General features: G+C 49.8%; 1 protein-coding gene across 2 annotated transcripts in view; it reads right to left on the bottom strand.

The window, feature by feature from the left end:
- Window positions 1-12,752, bottom strand: part of SLC18A2 (solute carrier family 18 member A2) — a 32,305-nt gene extending 19,553 nt beyond the window's left edge. Inside the window, exons 1-9 of one of the 2 annotated variants that reach the window (XM_019643009.1) lie at window positions 12,671-12,752; window positions 12,089-12,223; window positions 10,297-10,648; window positions 3,812-3,870; window positions 3,439-3,522; window positions 3,036-3,128; window positions 2,184-2,273; window positions 2,054-2,097; window positions 1,922-1,982 (exon numbers count right to left, since the gene is read on the bottom strand). In XM_019643009.1, coding sequence (XP_019498554.1) covers window positions 1,922-1,982; window positions 2,054-2,097; window positions 2,184-2,273; window positions 3,036-3,128; window positions 3,439-3,522; window positions 3,812-3,870; window positions 10,297-10,648; window positions 12,089-12,209 — 904 coding nt within the window. In that variant the 5' untranslated portion in view covers window positions 12,210-12,223; window positions 12,671-12,752. The remainder of the gene's footprint in view (window positions 1-1,921; window positions 1,983-2,053; window positions 2,098-2,183; window positions 2,274-3,035; window positions 3,129-3,438; window positions 3,523-3,811; window positions 3,871-10,296; window positions 10,649-12,088; window positions 12,224-12,670) is intronic. The other variant, XM_019643010.1, reaches the window with a different exon arrangement.
- Window positions 12,753-17,973: the final 5,221 nt, after the last annotated feature.

Here is a 17,973-nt window from a genome sequence, read left to right as displayed (position 1 = left end):
TGCCCTGTGGAAGCTCTAATTTGCTAAAACTTCAATTCAAAGAACATCGTGTAATCATGATTAAGGTGTTGCCATAATGAAGAAAGATCTTTTCATTCTTGGTGACATTTAAAGGCAGAACACAGAAATTATGTTGAATTGACTGGACTCTGCTCGCCCACCTATTTTGTGTCTTCTTAGATTCTGCACTTGTCTGTTTCACATATATTAATTATGGGGCCAAATTAACTATATATTCATCTCCCCTGCATCCAAAGCCCATACTGTGAACCCTCCTTATCTCTGAGACACCAAACCAATATCCCCCTGCCCGAAGTCCATTCAGGGCAAGTACCAGGCAACCAGGACAGCCCCGAGGCCCAAAAGGCTGCCGGGATTATTTAAACCAGTCAACACTAAGCTGTTTAACCTGCCCTGCCTTGCACTTCCTATGGAAACTCCAGTAAAGGCTCTGACCTAGGCCTCCCCGGTCCCCTCTGCCTCCTAACCAAACCTGGTGCTTCCCCGCATGGCCCTGAGTGACATGGAGTGCCCCCTTTACTTGGGAAACATAAGTGATGAAATCTTCTTTCAATGATATTGACCTCTCCATGTCATTACGGAGTCACCTCCATAAATTAAAACCCCACCCGTACAAATGTGACACCACCTGGCTCCCAAGTCCCCAGTCAGAGCTGCCTGGACCTGCTGATAGCCTGACATCCAGGGCTGGGTGGATCTCTGTCTCCCTCCCTGAGTAGGGGTGAGACAGTGAGGGTCAAAGAAAGGCAGAGGCAGGAGGGGTTCCAGCTGCACAGCCCGCCCAGGTGTCTGCCCCTAGGTGCCGGGAGTCCCACCTCTGGGACCCACCTCTCACCACATAGCTCATCCCCGCCAAGGACCGCCAGGACTCCAGGGGCATCCGGGCTCTGGGATGCTCCCTGCATCTTGCCAGGGGCCCAGGGAGGTTCCCTGCGTGAAGAGGTCACCACACCAGGATTACAACCCTTTGGCCAGTGGGCATGACAGACAGGACCTAGACCAGGGTGACATAGGTGCCACCCTGACCAAACCCAGCAGCAGAAAACTTAAACAAAATCAGCCTGGGGTTGTGCAAAAGACTGAATTTGAATGCTCTCAGGCAAGGCATGTGCCCAGTTCACCCCCCACCCCCACCCCCAGCTTCCTAGTGTTTATGACCCCTGCTTAGGCAAACCTAACCCTAACTGGAGAAAGCCCTGGCTGGGTTTGATGCCACCTCAGGACTGGCCTCTCCTGGCCTAACCCTGGCGGCCTCTGCAGATCACAATATCCAGGCCCAGGTGACTTTAAGGCTGGTCCCCTGTTAGGCAGCCCCAGGCCTGTGCCACTGGTGTTGGGGGGACAGTCCCTTGGCTGAATGCAGTCATTATCACAGCCCCAAAGAACCCAGGCCTTCCATTGAGCTCATCCAGGCCAAGAACCCAAAGGCATGATCTTCTTTAGCCAAGGGGTGTTTTCCAACCCGGCCTCTGCTGCTGTACAGGATCCCTCTCTGCAGGAAGGCAGGGTCCTCTTGGCCCTCCAGGCTCTGCTGTTGGTGTCTATTTATACATGCCAAAGTGAATCAGACCCCCATCTAAGATGCCTGCAGTGAGGCCACCGGCCAGTGACGGCCTTTGACACAAACACAGCGAGCAAGCTTGGCCCAAAGCAAACCTCTGTGGCAGGTCATCGCCGTGACCCAGACATCTTTGCCCCGAATGAAAAACAACACAGCAACTTGGCTGAGTGTCAGAAATTAATGACGGAAGAAAACCATTTTTTTGTGACGTAAAACCTCTTTGTGCCTTTTACGCTTTTCTACAACCCAATGTTTCCAGCAGCAAAATGAACACTGGTTCTTGCCACCCACCCCACAGCCCTGGGCTGAGAAGAATCAGGAGGACTGAGGGAGCCCCACCTGCGGCAATGAGGATGTAGGGGTCCTTCAGCAGGGTGGCTAACGGGGTCCCTTTCTGGCTCTGTCAAGAGAAAGCAGGGGTTAGATGAGTTGACGTGGCCACCGCAGAGCCTGCCTCTCTCTGGAGCTTACCTCTGGCTGCACCCGGGATGGCTGGAGCACAAACAGCTGAATAGCTATGAGAGAAAAACAAAAGGCATGGCCCCGAGCACCTGCCAACACAGATGCCAAGGTCACGACCAAGACACCCACATGGACTCACCTCCATCCAAGAGCACCAGGGCAGCCAGCACCAGGAACGGAGCAGTCTTCCCCACAAACTCGTAGAATACACTCCCAAATGGGGGGCCCACTGCAAGAAAGAGAAACAGGGGCATGCCAGGCCCTGGGACCAATGTCCCCTACCCCCACCCCACTAGGCCCACCCATTTGTTTCTTGTTGTAAAAATTATTTGAGGTGCCCCACACGCACACCTCCCACGGTCTATTTGGTAGTGTTAAGTTATCCTGGCAACTTCCTCCATGCAATTTTACATCTGACACATGGGTAGGAGACTCTCAGGGTCACCCCCAAAGTAAAGATCAGAGAGAAACAAGACCCAGGCTACAGAGCTGCCCTGCTGAGGGAGCACAGGAAAAATGTGTCAGTGAGGACTTCACTCCTTAGAAAACCAGCACAGACAGGGCCTGCAGGCTCCCAAAGGAAAGTCGGGCCTGTAACAGAGAAGGGACAGAACCCGGATCTCTGCCTGGGGAAGATGCTTGCCCCTGGTCTGGGAGGTCAGCCAGGGAGGTGCAAAGCCAGACTCAGAAGGTGGGAAGGTCCCTCCGATGCGCTGCGAAGGATCTTGGCAGGGCATCCCAGCAAGCTTTCATTTTACATCTGGGCCGAGAGACTCGGAGGTCCCCCATCGAGTTAGGGGGTTAGAGGCAGGGGAAACCCAGATGCACTCAGGTCAGGAAGGTCCCACCGTTTTTCAAAGGCTCCATGAAAGTAGGGAATAAAAAGGGGGACAGCTGGGGAGCCTGTCAGCGTGAATGTGGACTCAGGGAAGACTGCCACTGTCCAGTGCCACACAGGCTCCTAGTTCTCCTCCTGGGGGACCTTACCCACCTAAGACCCCCATGGCCAGGCCTCCCAGAGCAATCCCCATGGCGTTGCCTCTCTCTTCGTCGTCTGTGTACACACTGGCGAGCATGCCCATCCCTAAACAGGAAAAGAAACGGTCCACAGCCAAGCTCTGGGACATGCCTTCCTTCCCCAACCCGCAAGTGTGATCTTCCCTAACCCGTCAGATTAAACGAAAATAGAAGACCAAGCAGAATCCAACAAGGAAGGAGGCAAGTACCTTCTCTGAGAACCCACCACCAACTACCAGCAACCACCAATACTTTGATTCCCTAAATTATCCAGCTAATTATGTGAGGGGCCGGCCAGCCGGGGCAATGCTGGTGGCCACTTCAACAGGCTGAAGCCCTACCACCCAAGGCACTGACTTAGGCATTTTCATACCTACCAGCTACAGAGGAGCAGGAGGACCCGACGCCCTGTAGCGACCTGGCGATCAGCAGGAAGGCGTAACTGCTGGAAAAGGCGAACACTGCCAAGAGAACAGGCCAAGCCCACACATCAGCGCAGGCCGCCTGACACTGGACCAAACTGCCTCAAACCACGGTGTTTCTGAAGCCCTCCCTTAACCCGATGGTGTATTTCCATATTAACCACATTGTGCTTTTGCCCCCATGAAGGCCTCTATTGACTCCTTTCTGCAGTTTTGCCAATGCCCCATCCCCTACCCCCATGTGGCCGGTGTGTTCTCAGTTCCGGGTTCGTGGCCGTCAGAGCCCATCCCATGACCCACACTCAAAAGGCAAACGTCAGACACTTACTAATCGTTGAGATAAACATGATGCAGAATCCCGCAAACATTGGAATTGGATAGCCAATTCTGCAAAACAAAACCACAAGGAAAACCTGGTGACTGCTTTGTATTTTTTTAAGGCTTTATACTGAGTCTCTCCTGCTTACCCTTTGGGATCAGGCAGATAAGTGTCGGTTCAACTGTGCTAAAAATTCAGAGTCAGTTCTTCCTACGTGACCTTTTTGTGTTTGACGGTCTTCGAATGTGAATGTTTATAAATTGCCACTGTGAACAGAAATTTCTCTGGGAGAAATGTTAAAACAACATTGGCAAGTAAACCAGAACACGTCCAAAATGTACAGCCCCTGTTTCCATCATTTTATGATTATTTCTTTAATTACGGTCTTTGCTAGAGCTTTGCCAAAGGGACAATTGCGATCGAATGATTCTAGTAAAAGGTCACCAAGTGCTTCGGCTGGCAGCAGAGACAACTGCACTAAATCTAAGAGGCATTAAGAAGCAAGAAGGTTTTCAAGTCTGTCTTCATGTTGACCCCCATGGGCCAGCCTAGAAAGACAGGCCTTGATTTCTGTTCAAAAATTCAACATCCTAATTGCTCCGTAAGACCACTGTTCATTACGGGGCTCTGCCACCAGGCAGACAGGGATGGTGGGAAGAACCTTGGCCTTTCTGTAGCTCCCCCCTGGCTGGACACCCAGCCCTGCCACTTAACCCAGGCAAGTCTCCCCTCAGCCCTTCAGAGAGCCAGCCCCCCACTGCCCCTCCCAGACCTGGGGTGAGTATAAATGAGACGTGGCTGTTACCCTGCCACCAGAGCACCTGGGACATAGAAGGTGCTTCAGAAATGCCGTGTCCTCCCTCCTTTCTTTCCTCCTTTCCTTTATTTCTGCCGGTTAAGCAGCCAACTTGGTCTCTGCCGTATGGATGGTCTCTGTGTCCTGAAAGGGGGGCCAACACTGGCTGAGCCACTGCTCTCTGGGAGGTTTGCGTCAACCCTGAACAGCCCTGAGCATCTCTAGGCCTCGTCTCCCTCTAGCCCTAGATTCTCTGGATCCTGGGGAGGAACCAAAGGAGAACCAAGAAGTCCCAAGTCCCAGTCACTCAGCCTGGAAGGGCTCTTCTATTCCAGGCTTAAATAAAAAATCATAATAATACGTTCATTGAACAGTTACACTCAATTTTTCAAGCACTTACACCCATTCGCTCAATAATTTGATAAAGGCAGACAATCACCTCCCCCTTTCACAGATGAGGAAACTGAGGCACGAAAAAGTGCCCTTCACTTTCAACACTGGCCAAGCTGCTGATGGGCCTCCCTGTGGAAAGTGCTGGCAGCGCCTTTCCCCAGAGCTCAGCCCAAAGGCCAAGACAACAGCTCCTGGATCTCCACCCTCCACCTCTACTGGGCCCCTGAGCACACACCTCAGAAGAAGGGTCACCCAGGGCGCCAGGGTCGCTGAGAGACGGACAGATATCCAGTGCCCTTTCTCCTTCCCACCATATCTCCTCAATGGACAGAACCTCAACTGCCATTAGTCATAAATGTCTGAGTCGGCCGCTTGTCTCAATTCAATGCCATCTCAATTGAAGTACTGCTAAGCAGAGTGAGACCTGATGTGGCAAACCTGTAACCAAATATCCCATTATCATCCCCTGGTGAGTCATCCCAGCCCACAGTCATCCTCCACAGAGCATCAGGGAGCAGTTAATCTGATTGGAATAACACTAAAAACCACATACTAAACCCCTACAAAAAAAGTGCAAATCAGTGAAAGTTATGGTCATCATACTATATATATATATATATATATATATACCTACAGATCAGTGGACAAACGCCGTATGTCCCTAACTCATCATTGATAATCAATGCTTTTTCGCTAATGCTGCTAACTAGTTTATCTTTGTCATAGAGGATATGCAAGTTCCACTGTCAGGCTTGCTAAGGCCTCTGTTCCCTCTGTTCGAATAAGGGACAAAAGCAAAGACACAGAGTAGGGCACAAACTATTAATATCACCAGAAGAGACAAGAGGTGACGTCTCCCTTTTCAATTATTCCAGCACACTCCTAAAAGGTAGTACAATAAGCAAACGTCACTAAGTTGCAATGGTATTTTAAATTTGTAGGATATACTGGGAGGTTTATTGCCAATCACTTTGTAAATAAAACCCGGGTTAGCCCATAGAGCTGTCTTTTTCAGCTATTAGATATGCGCAGGGAGTTCCACACGTGAGTCATGGATTTCTTACTCTCCTGGGCACTCCCCCATCCCACAGCTCAAGCAGGGGTTTTGCTCCCAAGAGAAACGCCCAATTCCGCAGCCAATTTCTTCTTATTTCAGAAGCGAGGGCTCCGTCACACCACCCCAACGACATCTCTGATGGGGGCCCCCTTTCCAGAACAGCTGGTTTCCCTGTCCACGGGGAAGCTGAAAAGGTCACTGCTTATTCCTACAAAGCCCACTTCAGACAGCTGGCTGAAGCTAGAGGGGGAAAAAAAACCACCACGGTAGATTTCGTAGAGATTTCATGCCCTGTGGCGTCTTCCTCGTCGTTTGGATGTTAGCTACAATTTGGGAGGAAAAATAACTGGCTTTCAAATATACTAGGTAACTATGGAAATAAATTAAGCCACTGTCACTGGCTTGATAAAAAGCAGACCACTGAGACAATGGCAAGCTAAGGAGGAGGGCCAGGGAGCTGCCCCGGCACCGGCGTTAACCCTTTCCCTCACTGCCCAGTTCGTTTCGATTATCATTTGGTTTTAAAGAGGCAGCTACATAAGTCTTACGCTAAGCAAGTGAAGACCACAATGCCACGTCTTATCCGCACTTGTGGACAGAGACATCTAAAGGTGTCTTCACACTGTGTACCTGCCTGGAACACTCCTTTTATGTGTGCGCATGTCTAAAATTCACTCGCTGAACCAAACAGTAACAGGTGTTGCTAGCATAATTCCTTCTACACCCTTTCACACACAATGCAATCAAGAAATGAAAGTTAAAGTGGAATTTATAAGTCACATGAGCCTCAAAGACAGAAATCAAGTCAACCAAAGCACCCACAGGTGTTGGAAAGTGGGTTCGTGGATATGTGATCACTACACTTGCCAAAACCAATGGTCCTTTGCTCCCTAACTGGTCACATATTTTTTGGTAAAAATAGAGTATGGAAAGAGTTACGTGAAAGAGGAATTACTTGTATTCTATTAGTGGCCAGCTGAACACTTACAGGCTTCCCAAGAACTGTAATTTTTTATCATCAGGTTTGGCATCCATCTTCTCCAATATTTAAAACAACAGTCCGGGAGCTTGCCTCCTGTATCACCCACCCACAAAAGCCACTCACGCGGCAGCATCATGACCATGAATATGGGGGGTCCCACTTGCAGTATGGGAGATCAGGTTGTGACGTGTGTGACGGGGGGTGTCTCATTTCCGAGTGGGTCCCACTTACATCAAGAGGCTTTGGAAAGGAGTGGTTCCGAGCAGCCCATCTTTGGGGATGCAGGGGACCCTCCTTTCCGCACTGTCAGAAGCACGGCAGAGATGCCAGGAAGCTGGACCACCTTACATCAGGGGCTGGGAACAGATAGTATTTTTTAAGGACAAGGAGTTGAAGGAAGGTCCATGTGCCCCCAAAACGGGCTGATTTTTTCTAAACTCCCTGCCCATTGATTAAAAATAGCAATCAACAACTCACTGTTTGGGCCTTGACTAGTTCCGCCTGGTACAACCAGAGAGAGCCCAAGTATATGCAAGAAAGACAGATTTTGACCTGCATTATTGATTTCTAGAAGCCAAGCATACAAACTGTGTAAGAAGCAGATGGAAAGAATGGGAAGGGAGGAAGACACCCAGAAACAGAGATCTAGCACTGCCGTGGTCAAATGCTGTTTCCCCATGGACAGCAAACTCTTTTGCCCATAAAATCCTAGGACTGGCCCAAAAACCTTTGCTAAAATCTCTTCAAGCTCTGATGCTCCATGTTTATAACCACTCTTTACGCAGAAACATATTAACCAGCTGTAAAACGCTGCTGTAAACACACTGTTTACAACCCTGAAAACGTGAATCACACATCTCGTTGGTAATTGAGGATGTGATTGGCACAAATTACATCAAGGGCTATTTGCAATGGCTTACATGGGAAAAGACTCTGTGAAGGAAACTGTAATGCATTTATCCCTTCCCTGAGCAGAGCTATGGAGTGTCCAGAAATGCTGCAAGTCCCCAGGTTCGTGTCTACCAGGCTTGGAAAAATTCCAGAAAAAATTACACATCGCAATTATTTTTGGAGAAACAACAGAGTTCACTCAATTGTTCTGCCTATAGCAATGTTAAAATTTGTTTGCATTTCCACATTACAAGGCAGCACTAAAATACAAAGATTAATTTGAAATTTGCTGGGTAGCTGAGGGAACCAATTAGAGTTTAAATTTTTTCTCTAGATAAGTTCATCATCAGAATGGACTAAATTTCACAGGTCACAAAACTCAGTTTCTCTTGGAAGACAATTTTTTTTTCAGAGCCCCAAACAGGAGACTTGGAGGCTGCAATGTCAAAGCATTCGGAATATTTAATAGAGGAACGGTCTTACTTGTAGTAAACACACTTCTTTCAAGTGGAGTAAACAAAGCATTAAAAACAAGAATGGATTTTTAAAGAGCTTTTCATTTTCCATTTGCCTTTGGAAGATTGGAATACTCACATCATTTCAGCCGAGTTGCTAAGTATCACACTATACAGCTAGTAACATTCACACCCAAGTGACCGGCAAGACATTATTATAATAACGTCCTCAATTTTCCCACATAGCATTTGAGCTGTTTTTGGTAATTATACCAGATGCATTTTAAGAAGTGCTCTTAGTCTTGAAAAAGGGAATAAAACCACCCTGCAACTATTGAGGACTGTTTGGTTTTCCTCCTGAAGTACAGAGGAGCCCTTGAATGTCACCTTGCGAATAGTGCTTTTCGGTGGGCTCTCAGGCCATCATCGCTGGGTTAGTTTGCTTAGCATATTTTACTTGGCAGCTTCAAAACATTGCTCCACACAGACTGGACGGCTGGACGTGGCTTAGGATTGTTCAAATGGACTCAATTGCACTACTCAGTCCAGAAAAACAAATAACAAAAGTTTCAAGGTACTTCTGTCTGACTCGCCATTGGTACAATACCAGCAACCTCCGTGTGTCCTGGGGCAGCTCACGCTGCGGGAAGGCAAGTCACTGTTCCCTCTGTGAGCCCCTGCCACCACCCCAGGCCTCGTCTCTCATTGTCCCCCATCTCTCTAGAGCTGGCCCCACTCTGAGAAGGGCCCCAGGCTGGGTTTAATGCTATTGCTGCCACCTTGAAATGTTTAATATTTGAACAAAAGGCCCTGCTGGTTCTGCCCTCACTTCCCTGGGCCCAAGAGCCCCACAACAAAACCCCACTCCTTTCTCAGCCTAGCATTTGGGGCCTCTTATAGTCTCCCCAGTCCCCCAACACCCCCCCCCGCCCTGCCCTTAGTTCACCCCACCCCCCTCCTGTGTTTGCTTTTCTGTCTCTAGTCTTTGTCTTTGTTCAGGTTTCTACAATAGGTCTGCTTCTCAGGTAGGTTTCTGGGCACTCCCCTCTGCCTTTTTTTTGCATTGCTGCCTTTGGGGCTACACTGTTTATCTGGCACCCCACCACCACCACTCACATTATACCTGTTCCCCCTCCTTGCAGCTAAGGCCTCCTCCCCTTACTGCAAGGCACATCCTATGCTTTGAGCCCCCGTGTACCAGGCCGAGCTGGGGCCCCTCAGCTGTAGAACAAATACTTGCTGGAAGGCACCAACAAGGGAGACGTAAACAATTACTTAAAATAATGCGGGTCCAAAAAAATCCAGCACATCCAGGTTAACAAATCAGATTCGGGCATTATTGGGGGGCATTATTCACTAGTGTGAATTATCCAGAAAACAGCCTCAGTTCTCTCCCCTGTGTGTACATGGACACAGCTCAGTAACTGGCAGGGAGAGGAACTGTTCCACTGCCCATGACCTTGGCGCCAGCTAAGACTCTCATCTCTGCGGCAGGATGGCCCATCTTGTACCACATCCCCCACCTGGCCATCTACCACACCGGCTCTAAAGAAACCACTTCGGCTTCCTATGAGCAAGCGCCTGGCCAGAGGTGGAAGACAAGAAAGCTGCATGGTCCACAGAATCCGCTTATGAAATCCGGCATCTAGTCAGAGTCAAAGTCCTCCCACTTGGGGAGGGCCTCTTTATCCTGTTTTAATAGTGTCTTCCTTTTTAAGCAGCAGAGGTAGCAATGAAAAGGCAGAACAAATGGGAAATCGTGATTAACTGTGGACAGAAACACAAGGGGAAGGGATTGGATGTTTCCCCAGCTCACCCACCGCTGGTTCCCAGATTCTGATGAATGAATGAGAAACCGAATTCTGGGGGAAATGAGTTTGGAACAATATAAAATTCTCTGGCCAAAATGACACAGCCTACCTGTTGGTCAACAACCCTACGAAGGGGTTGGTGAGGAGCTGGACAGTGGCTTTGGAGGCAAACAACAGGCCAACCTGCACGTTTTCATTCAGGAGGTCTTTGTCTTCACTGGGACAGTCGGGAGCGACCCGGGACGTGTCAGTCACCATGTGCCGTGTGGTGGCCTTAGGCAGCGGCTGCCCCTGAAGGTCTCTGGTGTTGTTCCCGGTGACCATGGTGGAGTTATCATAATAGGAGAAGATGCTCTGGAAGCTGCCTGAAGTGGAGGCTGTGAGCGCCGGCGTGGCAGTCTGGGTTTCCGTCACGTTTTTCTCATGCTCAATGCTGTACAAGTAACTTGGGATAATGGGAACTGGGGACACGAGCAGAATAGGAAAGTGGTGATTACCCGGAAACCCTCCCTGGGACAAATGCCAAACAAGACACAGGGAGGTGGTATGTCTACCCCAGGGGTGGGACCCCTGCACCAACACTGGAACAATTTCACACTGTTTAGCTCCCTGGAGAGAACAAAGCCCCAGGAGGCTGACTTCTGGGTGCTCTCAGGGCCAGTTACTGCACAGAACTGGCCAGCCCCAGAGCATCCTGTCCTTTGTGGAGGTTTCCATTACTGGGTTCCTACATAGGACTATTTTCAGGAAAGCGAAATGTGGTCTGAAGTTAAGTCAGTGCCTCCTTGGGGTCAAACAGGGTTTCTCAGAAAGAGGCTCAAAAGACCTTTAAATGAATGAATCAAGGAAACAGAAACCTAAATTTCATTATGTGTCTTAGAAAAAAATAAACCTGCAGGAAATAATAATCTGGAAATTTTGCAAGAGGCCCACTTCATCTCATTATTTCTTGAGTGGGAATCTGCAATTTTTCAAGCTACCTGAAGACATAAAAATTTCTGAGACTTTCATAAAGGAAAAGAGAACCTGTTTGATGTGATAGAAGCTTTGGGCATATGTGCAACAACAGACCATTCAATACAAATGAGAAGTGAGGCCCTTGTTATTGAACTCAGAAGAGCCTCAACTCTGATAATCCTCCCAGTAAAAAGTTGACTATCTGATGCTCTGAAAAGTGTCTCCAGAGAACCTACAAATGGACAGGTGGGAAATAACCTACCCCTGAGAGTCCAAATAAAAAATCTCTTTTGTATTCTTTAAAAATTTAGATATTTTTAAGGGAAAGCATGACAAACACTTTGCTGTTGATAGGATTCATTAAGAGATCTGAGTGTCAATTATTTAGTTTTTCCAAAACCCATTATAGGAAAAAAGCTAAAACCAACACTGTTCAAACTGCTCTTGAAATGTTTCCATCTCGAGTCATTTACTGATACAATATATGGAAATGTCACTTCCTTTTTTTGGAGGGAGGGATGTTAACTTGTTTCTTTGACGTTACATCAAATTATTAACCCTCTTTTTTGGGTAGCATAATTTTTATAGCATTACTTTGAACTCTGGGAATTGCTAGTCCTGAATAGAAATCTTTTTCACTGCGGTGAAAATGCGAGGGATGGGGGGGAGGGGGGGGGGAGAAATTATGAAATTATCGGGAGGAAACACAAGCTCTGGGTTTTATCGGATGTCACATTTTTGACCTGACCACCAGGAAAACAAAGCCACAAACGTGGCTCCCACTAGCCCAGACGCGGCAGTCTGGGGGCGGGGCGGGGGGCAGCGTGCTTTTGCGAAGCGCGTTCTCTCAAGTTGCCCGGGCCGCGCGGAGCTCCGGGGCCGCGCGCGGGTCAGTGAGCGCCCGGGGCAGAGGCGCCCGAGGCGGCGCCCGAGTCTGGACGTACCCACCACGGTGAGCAGCATGTTGTCCAGCAGCAGCGCGAGGAAGACGATGAACAGGATGAGTCTCCGGGAGTGACGGCTCGCCAGCAGCCAGCGGAGCAGCGCCAAGTCGCTCAGGGCCATGGCTTGGGGCTCCGCTGCGGGCGCGGCAGGAGGTGAGCTCAGGCCGTCGCGGGTCAGGGGCTCCCCCACCCGCAATGCTCAGACTTCCCGGGCCGCGGCGGAGGCGGCGTGGGAGGGACCTTGGCGTCCCACCTGCGTCGCACCTGCGGCGAGGCCGCTCGCCCGCACCTCTGCTCCTCACTGACAACGCCCGCGAGCGCGTCGCGCCCCACACCTGCGGCCCGCGGGGTGCCGTCGCGCTCTCGGCGGCCCCCGAAGGTCCCGCTCCCACCACCGCGCTCTCAGACAACTCCGGGGACCCCGCGCCCCGTGCGCCCTGCGCCCCGGCTGCGCCCCGCCGCCCCAGCCCCTCGCGCGGCGCCTCGGGGGGCTCGGCTGCCCTCCGCCCGGCCGCGCTCCTCCGCGCTCGGCCCCGCGCCCCGGCGCCGAGCTCTGCGGGCGGGGAGCGGGGTCGGTGTTACCTCGGGGTCGCGGCGGGGGCTGCCTGTCCTGGCCGCTGTGGGCTCCGTCCGTCCGGGCGGCTCAGCGTCGCCGTCTCCGCCCCAGCCACCTGCCGCCGTCGCCGCCGCGGCTCGCTTTAGTGGGTCCGGCTCTGACGTCACGGCCGGCGCGGAGCGGGGGCGGGGGGCTGGGGTGCGCGAGGGGCGGACGCCTCGCCTCTGCCCCCGCCCAGACCCGCGCTGCCCTGCCCGGCTCTGTGTCCCCACCCCGAGGCCACCGGGTCCCAAGCCGCCGGGAGCACCTGCCCCTTGTCCGCCCCTGTACGCGGCCCAGTGCTCTGAGAGCCCGGGCCCGGGTGAAGCAGCTGGGGTGCAGAGGGAAGAAACCGGGGGCCCCAAGGGGCGGGGTCAAGGGTTCCTGGGTGAAGGGTCCGGAGCTGAGGTGGGAAGTCCGCGATGAGCGCCTTCATCTGGCCCCAAGAAGGTGCTAGAGCTGCCCTTTGTCCCTCATGGTCTCATGAAATTGGCAGAGAGGGCAAGAAGGGTAACTGCCAGGAAAGGGGTCGCGGGCTGTTGGGAGCCAGGGGCAGGTCTGTTTGCTGGAGAAGCCACTCGGCACCCCGCCACCCCTCCCTTCTCCCACCTCTGGAGCCTGAGGCAGGTGCCACTTGCAGTCTTTGAGCCTCAGGTTGTTGGGTACCCTTAAGCTGGTGATGTGGAAGGAGAGAGAAAAGGGGACTGGATGATCGGATAAAGAAGAGGTGGTTCATATATATAAAGGCGTGTTCCTCAGCCATAGAAAAGGTGAAATACTGCCACCTGCGACATGGGTGGGTCTTGACAGTATCATGAAGGTGAAATAAGTCAGATGGAAAAGGACAAGAACCCTATGATTTCACGCATGTGTGGGCTATAAAACAGACCACAACCAAAAAAAAAAAATAGTGGTTACCAGAGGGGACAGGGTTGGGGGAGGATGAAGAGGGGAAAGGGGGTTGAATATATGGTGAGGGAAAAAGACTAGACTTTGGGTGGTGAGCCCACAATGGAAAATGCAGATGATGTATGATAAAGTTGTATACCTGAAACTTCTAGAATGTTATTAACCAATGTTACCCCAACTCATTTAATTTAAAAAAAAAAGAAAAAGGGAAGCGAGAGAGGGAGAGAGAGAGAGATGAGAGATGAGAGATGGTTGACAGGCAGAGTGCTTGTTGGGGGCTGAGCTGGAGCTGTAATCTTACTAACAGGTAAGCGTACACTTGTGACATCCAAGTCCCTCCATTTTATAAACCAGAGAAACAGACAGACATCCCCCTGACATAGTTGGAGCTTTGGAGGCCCTTGTAGGGGGCGGGGGAACAGGAGCTATTTTCTTGGAAAGCCACTTAGAATAAATGTTACCCTGCCGTGGTCTCTTAGCAGTGGAGTCTAGCCTTGTTTTATTAATGTTGGCTTGTTGTCAGCTGCAGACCGCCTGGAGCAGCAGGGTGAGTGTGCTGCTCCGACTCTCTTCCACCTCCTTACTTCCTTCCAGACACCCCCGTGTTTCCCATTGCTGCCAGTAACATGGGGACTCCAGGACGTCCCAGGACGTGTGTAACTTAAATATTAAATAGGGAGGAGAGAAGGAAAACCACTTAGGAGAGACTAGATGGTGGGAGCTGTTTAAGATGGCTGTCAAGGGTATCACATTTATGAGTGTCCCAAAGTGCCTGGGGTTTCAGAACCCAAACACACAGGGCCTGCCCCCACATTTCCTGGTGCAGAGAGGCATCATGGTTAAGGGATCTGGTCAGGATGCCCGGGCCCTGTCTGCTACTTCCTTGTCAGTGACCTTGGGCAGGTTATGTATCCTCTCCATGCCTTAGTTTCCCCCTCTCTGAAGTGGGGCTCCATTGGACCCATTGCAGAGTTGTTTTAATGATTCAGTGGGAATGCACAGGCAACCCTTAGAGAGTGAGAGCTCAGTAAGCGTCTGCCATTCGTTCATCCAACAAATATTTGTTGAGTGCTTACTAGGTGCCAGGCACTATGGCTGATTCTAGGGAGACAGTAATGGCCCAAACAGACGAAATCCCTGTCTTTGAGGTGCTTACACATTCTGCTAGCAACCCATAGTGAACACAAGACACCACACTGCCTCCAGCCCAGCCAGCCGGAGGAAGATGGCACCAGGGAAAATGCCAATTCCTGTGCTCTCTCCTCCTGACCTCTGTCACCATCCCTAGGGCACCATGGTCTACAATAGGCTCTTTAAACACCCCCTAAAAAAATGTTCTTTTAAATATGTATGCCTCACACATTTTTAAGTTAGCATCTAAAATGGTTTTTTAAATCATAAATTTAAATAGTTTGGGGTATATTGTATATATTGACCTTTATATATAAAACCATTATAACTCTCTTTTAAGTGTACCCAATAGACTATCAATATGATAAAAATGCAAAATTACTATATTATACTTAAAAATATGAACAAGTTTCCCTTTCATAGTAAAAAACTTTATTGTTTCCTTTATGTCTTCAAAGTATATTTGAATTCCTCTTCCAATAGTATTTTATCCAACTGTAATGTTTTTATCATTTAAATTCTTCATTCATCACCTTATCTATTGTATGAACTTCAACAAATATATGAACATGCATTCCCGTTTTTAAATGTTTCTTATGGTCGTAAAGCTGTAAATTTTAAAATTTCCTTTATGATTGTACTCTTATAACAATTATTAGTAGTATATAAATGATAAAGGTATCATATATAATATGAATTTTGATAATTATTAAACACAAAAATATAATTAAATAATTACCTAATACAAAAAGAAAAATTGAATTAGAAGTGTATTATTATAGTTAATGAGATGGATGGGGGAGAGGGTTTTTAGAGCCTTGATAAAAGAGACACCAATATTGTCTGTGGATGCTTTTATGCCTCAGGACAATGTAACACAATATGATGGTAAAAGCCAGGTCAGGTGAGAGGTGAGATTTTCCTTTGTCCAGTGGGAGACAGGAGATTGTTGAAAGTGGAGATAATAAAGGAGCATCCTCATATCTCCACCTAGGTCCATCTCAGCCAGATCAATTTAAAATGGAGTACATATGGAAGTTGAGAGTCCCCAGAGGCTTGGGAAGTCTTCGTATATACCCAGTGTGTTCCAGGCTAACTAGCCTGTCTGGGAGGCCCTGCCTGGTCTGAGTCTTTGGGACCCCACAGCTTCCTCTTAACCCACTCAGCCCCTCCTTCCTTCCCCAGCCACACTGGTTCTTCTCAATGTTTCTCTGCCTCTGGGTCTTTACACATTCTAGTCCCTCTGCCTGGGAAGTTCTTCCTCTTTTTCTCCTAGTTATCTCCTTCTCATTCTTTGTTACTAGCATGAATGTCACTTCTTGGGGGAAAGCGTCTTTTCATGGACCCCATTCCCAGCATCAGACAGGTCCCTCTCTCATAAACCCTCATGGAACCGTCACGTCCCCCCAGAGCATGTCTGTCCATGAGGAACAATAGTCCCTCCTCAGTGTGATCAGTTATCTCTTGTCTCCCAAGGTATCGGGACTGGGGACGCTCTTCTTACTCACTCATCCCTGAGATTCCAGGGCACAGTCAGCTTTCATTAAACACCTGCGAAGAGGATGTGCACGGGGCAGGCAGGGCTTCCTTCTGATGTAGAGCTGTGGGAACCAGGGAGAAAAGCACCTTAGCTCGAGCACCTTACGTTCCTGTCTCTCTCTCCCCCACCGGAAGCCCCCCTCCCAGAAAAGGCTTGGAGAAAGCAACCTAGTGAACACATTAATTTGTTCTCCCCTGGAACTCAGACTGGTGAGCTCAGCCATCCGGCCCCTTCTGCCTCCACCCGCTCCTGCCCTTTTCAGACACGAGGTACCAAGGTGGACTTTTTTCACTTAATTTCAATATTTAGGAATGATGAGGCAAGGAGATGCCTGGAACATAGCAGCTCTTCGAAAAAGGCATTATTTGCGATAAACTAACATGAATTTAAGCTATAGATAACATCGTGGCTGGGTCACTTTTACGAGGTATGTGACGTTGGGTGTGTTACTAAACCTTTATGTGCCTTGGCTTCTCATCTGTCATTCGAGCATGGCAAGAGGCCCCCTCACAGAGTTTTTGTGGGGATTGAGGAGGAATGATCCTTGCAGAATGCCTGGCGCATAGCAGGTGCGCACACTCATTTAGTGTCCCCTGGCTTTGGGACAGTGAAAGTGCTGAGCACATGGAAGGTGTAGGTGATCCGTGGAGAAAATCCTCAGGTGCTCTGCCCACCAGGGAACATGGAAATAAGGAAAATAAGTATGTCCTCTGGGTATTAAGCTATGACATGCAAATGAAGGGTCAGAGCAGAAGTTAACAAAAACAAAGGCATCTTGAAGAGACACAGTGGCTCCTAGGCTAGCAAAACTGGATATACTAGTTAACACATGGGTAGGTAAAGAGGGTAAATGCCCGGTGGAGAGCTGGGCACAGGGTGGAACAGGCAGTTTGTAGAAGGGGAAGCCCAGCTGGCTACCGAGCTCATGAAGAGACAGACACTCTGGCAATCAGAGACAGTGAGAGACAGTGCTACGTTATAGCAGCAGTTAGGAAGTTGGGTAGATGCCATTTGTTGGTGAAGCTGTGAGGAAATTGGGACCCTTTCCTTGGTGCTGGAGCGGGGGCTGTGCAGCCTTTCTGGAGAGCAGTCAGGAGTGCTCGGTGGAACTATGTCAGCCTGCACCCTCTGACCCAGCAATCTCTCTCCCTGTCTGTGTCTCAGGGAAATCCCTGCTCGGGTCCTAAGGGAAGAAGGAGAAGGATAGTTAGTCATTGCAATGTTGCCTGCATCCGAGGGGAGTTGGAGGCAACCTCCGCTTCCATCACTAGCGAATAAATAAGTGAAATGTGGAGGGGCACCATGTAGCCGTTAGAAGGACGACTGGATTACCCACATGTCTGCGCATAGATATCACCAAGCCATGAGTGGGGAAGTAGGAGAGAGGGGAGCCTGGTCTGCTGAACGATTCCACGTCGGATCGTTGGAAGCACACAGAGCACCGTGCTTATTCAAGGGTAAATATTCACACACCTGAGTGGATGCCTTTTCGGGGCTGGGACCCAGGAAACGGGGTGTGGGACAAGGCAGGAAAGTGGAAACAAACCAAGAAACAGGCCTTGCAATGACCACTGACTATTGTACCATCAGAACTGAGGCAGAGGATCAACTCAGCTCTCCGTACACAAGGCTCCCTCCCAAGGAAAGGCTCCAGGACAGACTCGGCTGTCCCGAGCGCAGAGGCCACGCGTGGGCCACGTCTCCCAGGGG

The sequence above is a fragment of the Hipposideros armiger genome, unplaced genomic scaffold (assembly GCF_001890085.2).
Source record: "Hipposideros armiger isolate ML-2016 unplaced genomic scaffold, ASM189008v1 scaffold_74, whole genome shotgun sequence".
Lineage (NCBI taxonomy): Eukaryota > Metazoa > Chordata > Mammalia > Chiroptera > Hipposideridae > Hipposideros > Hipposideros armiger.
This window is presented reverse-complemented; position numbering and strand designations above follow the sequence as displayed.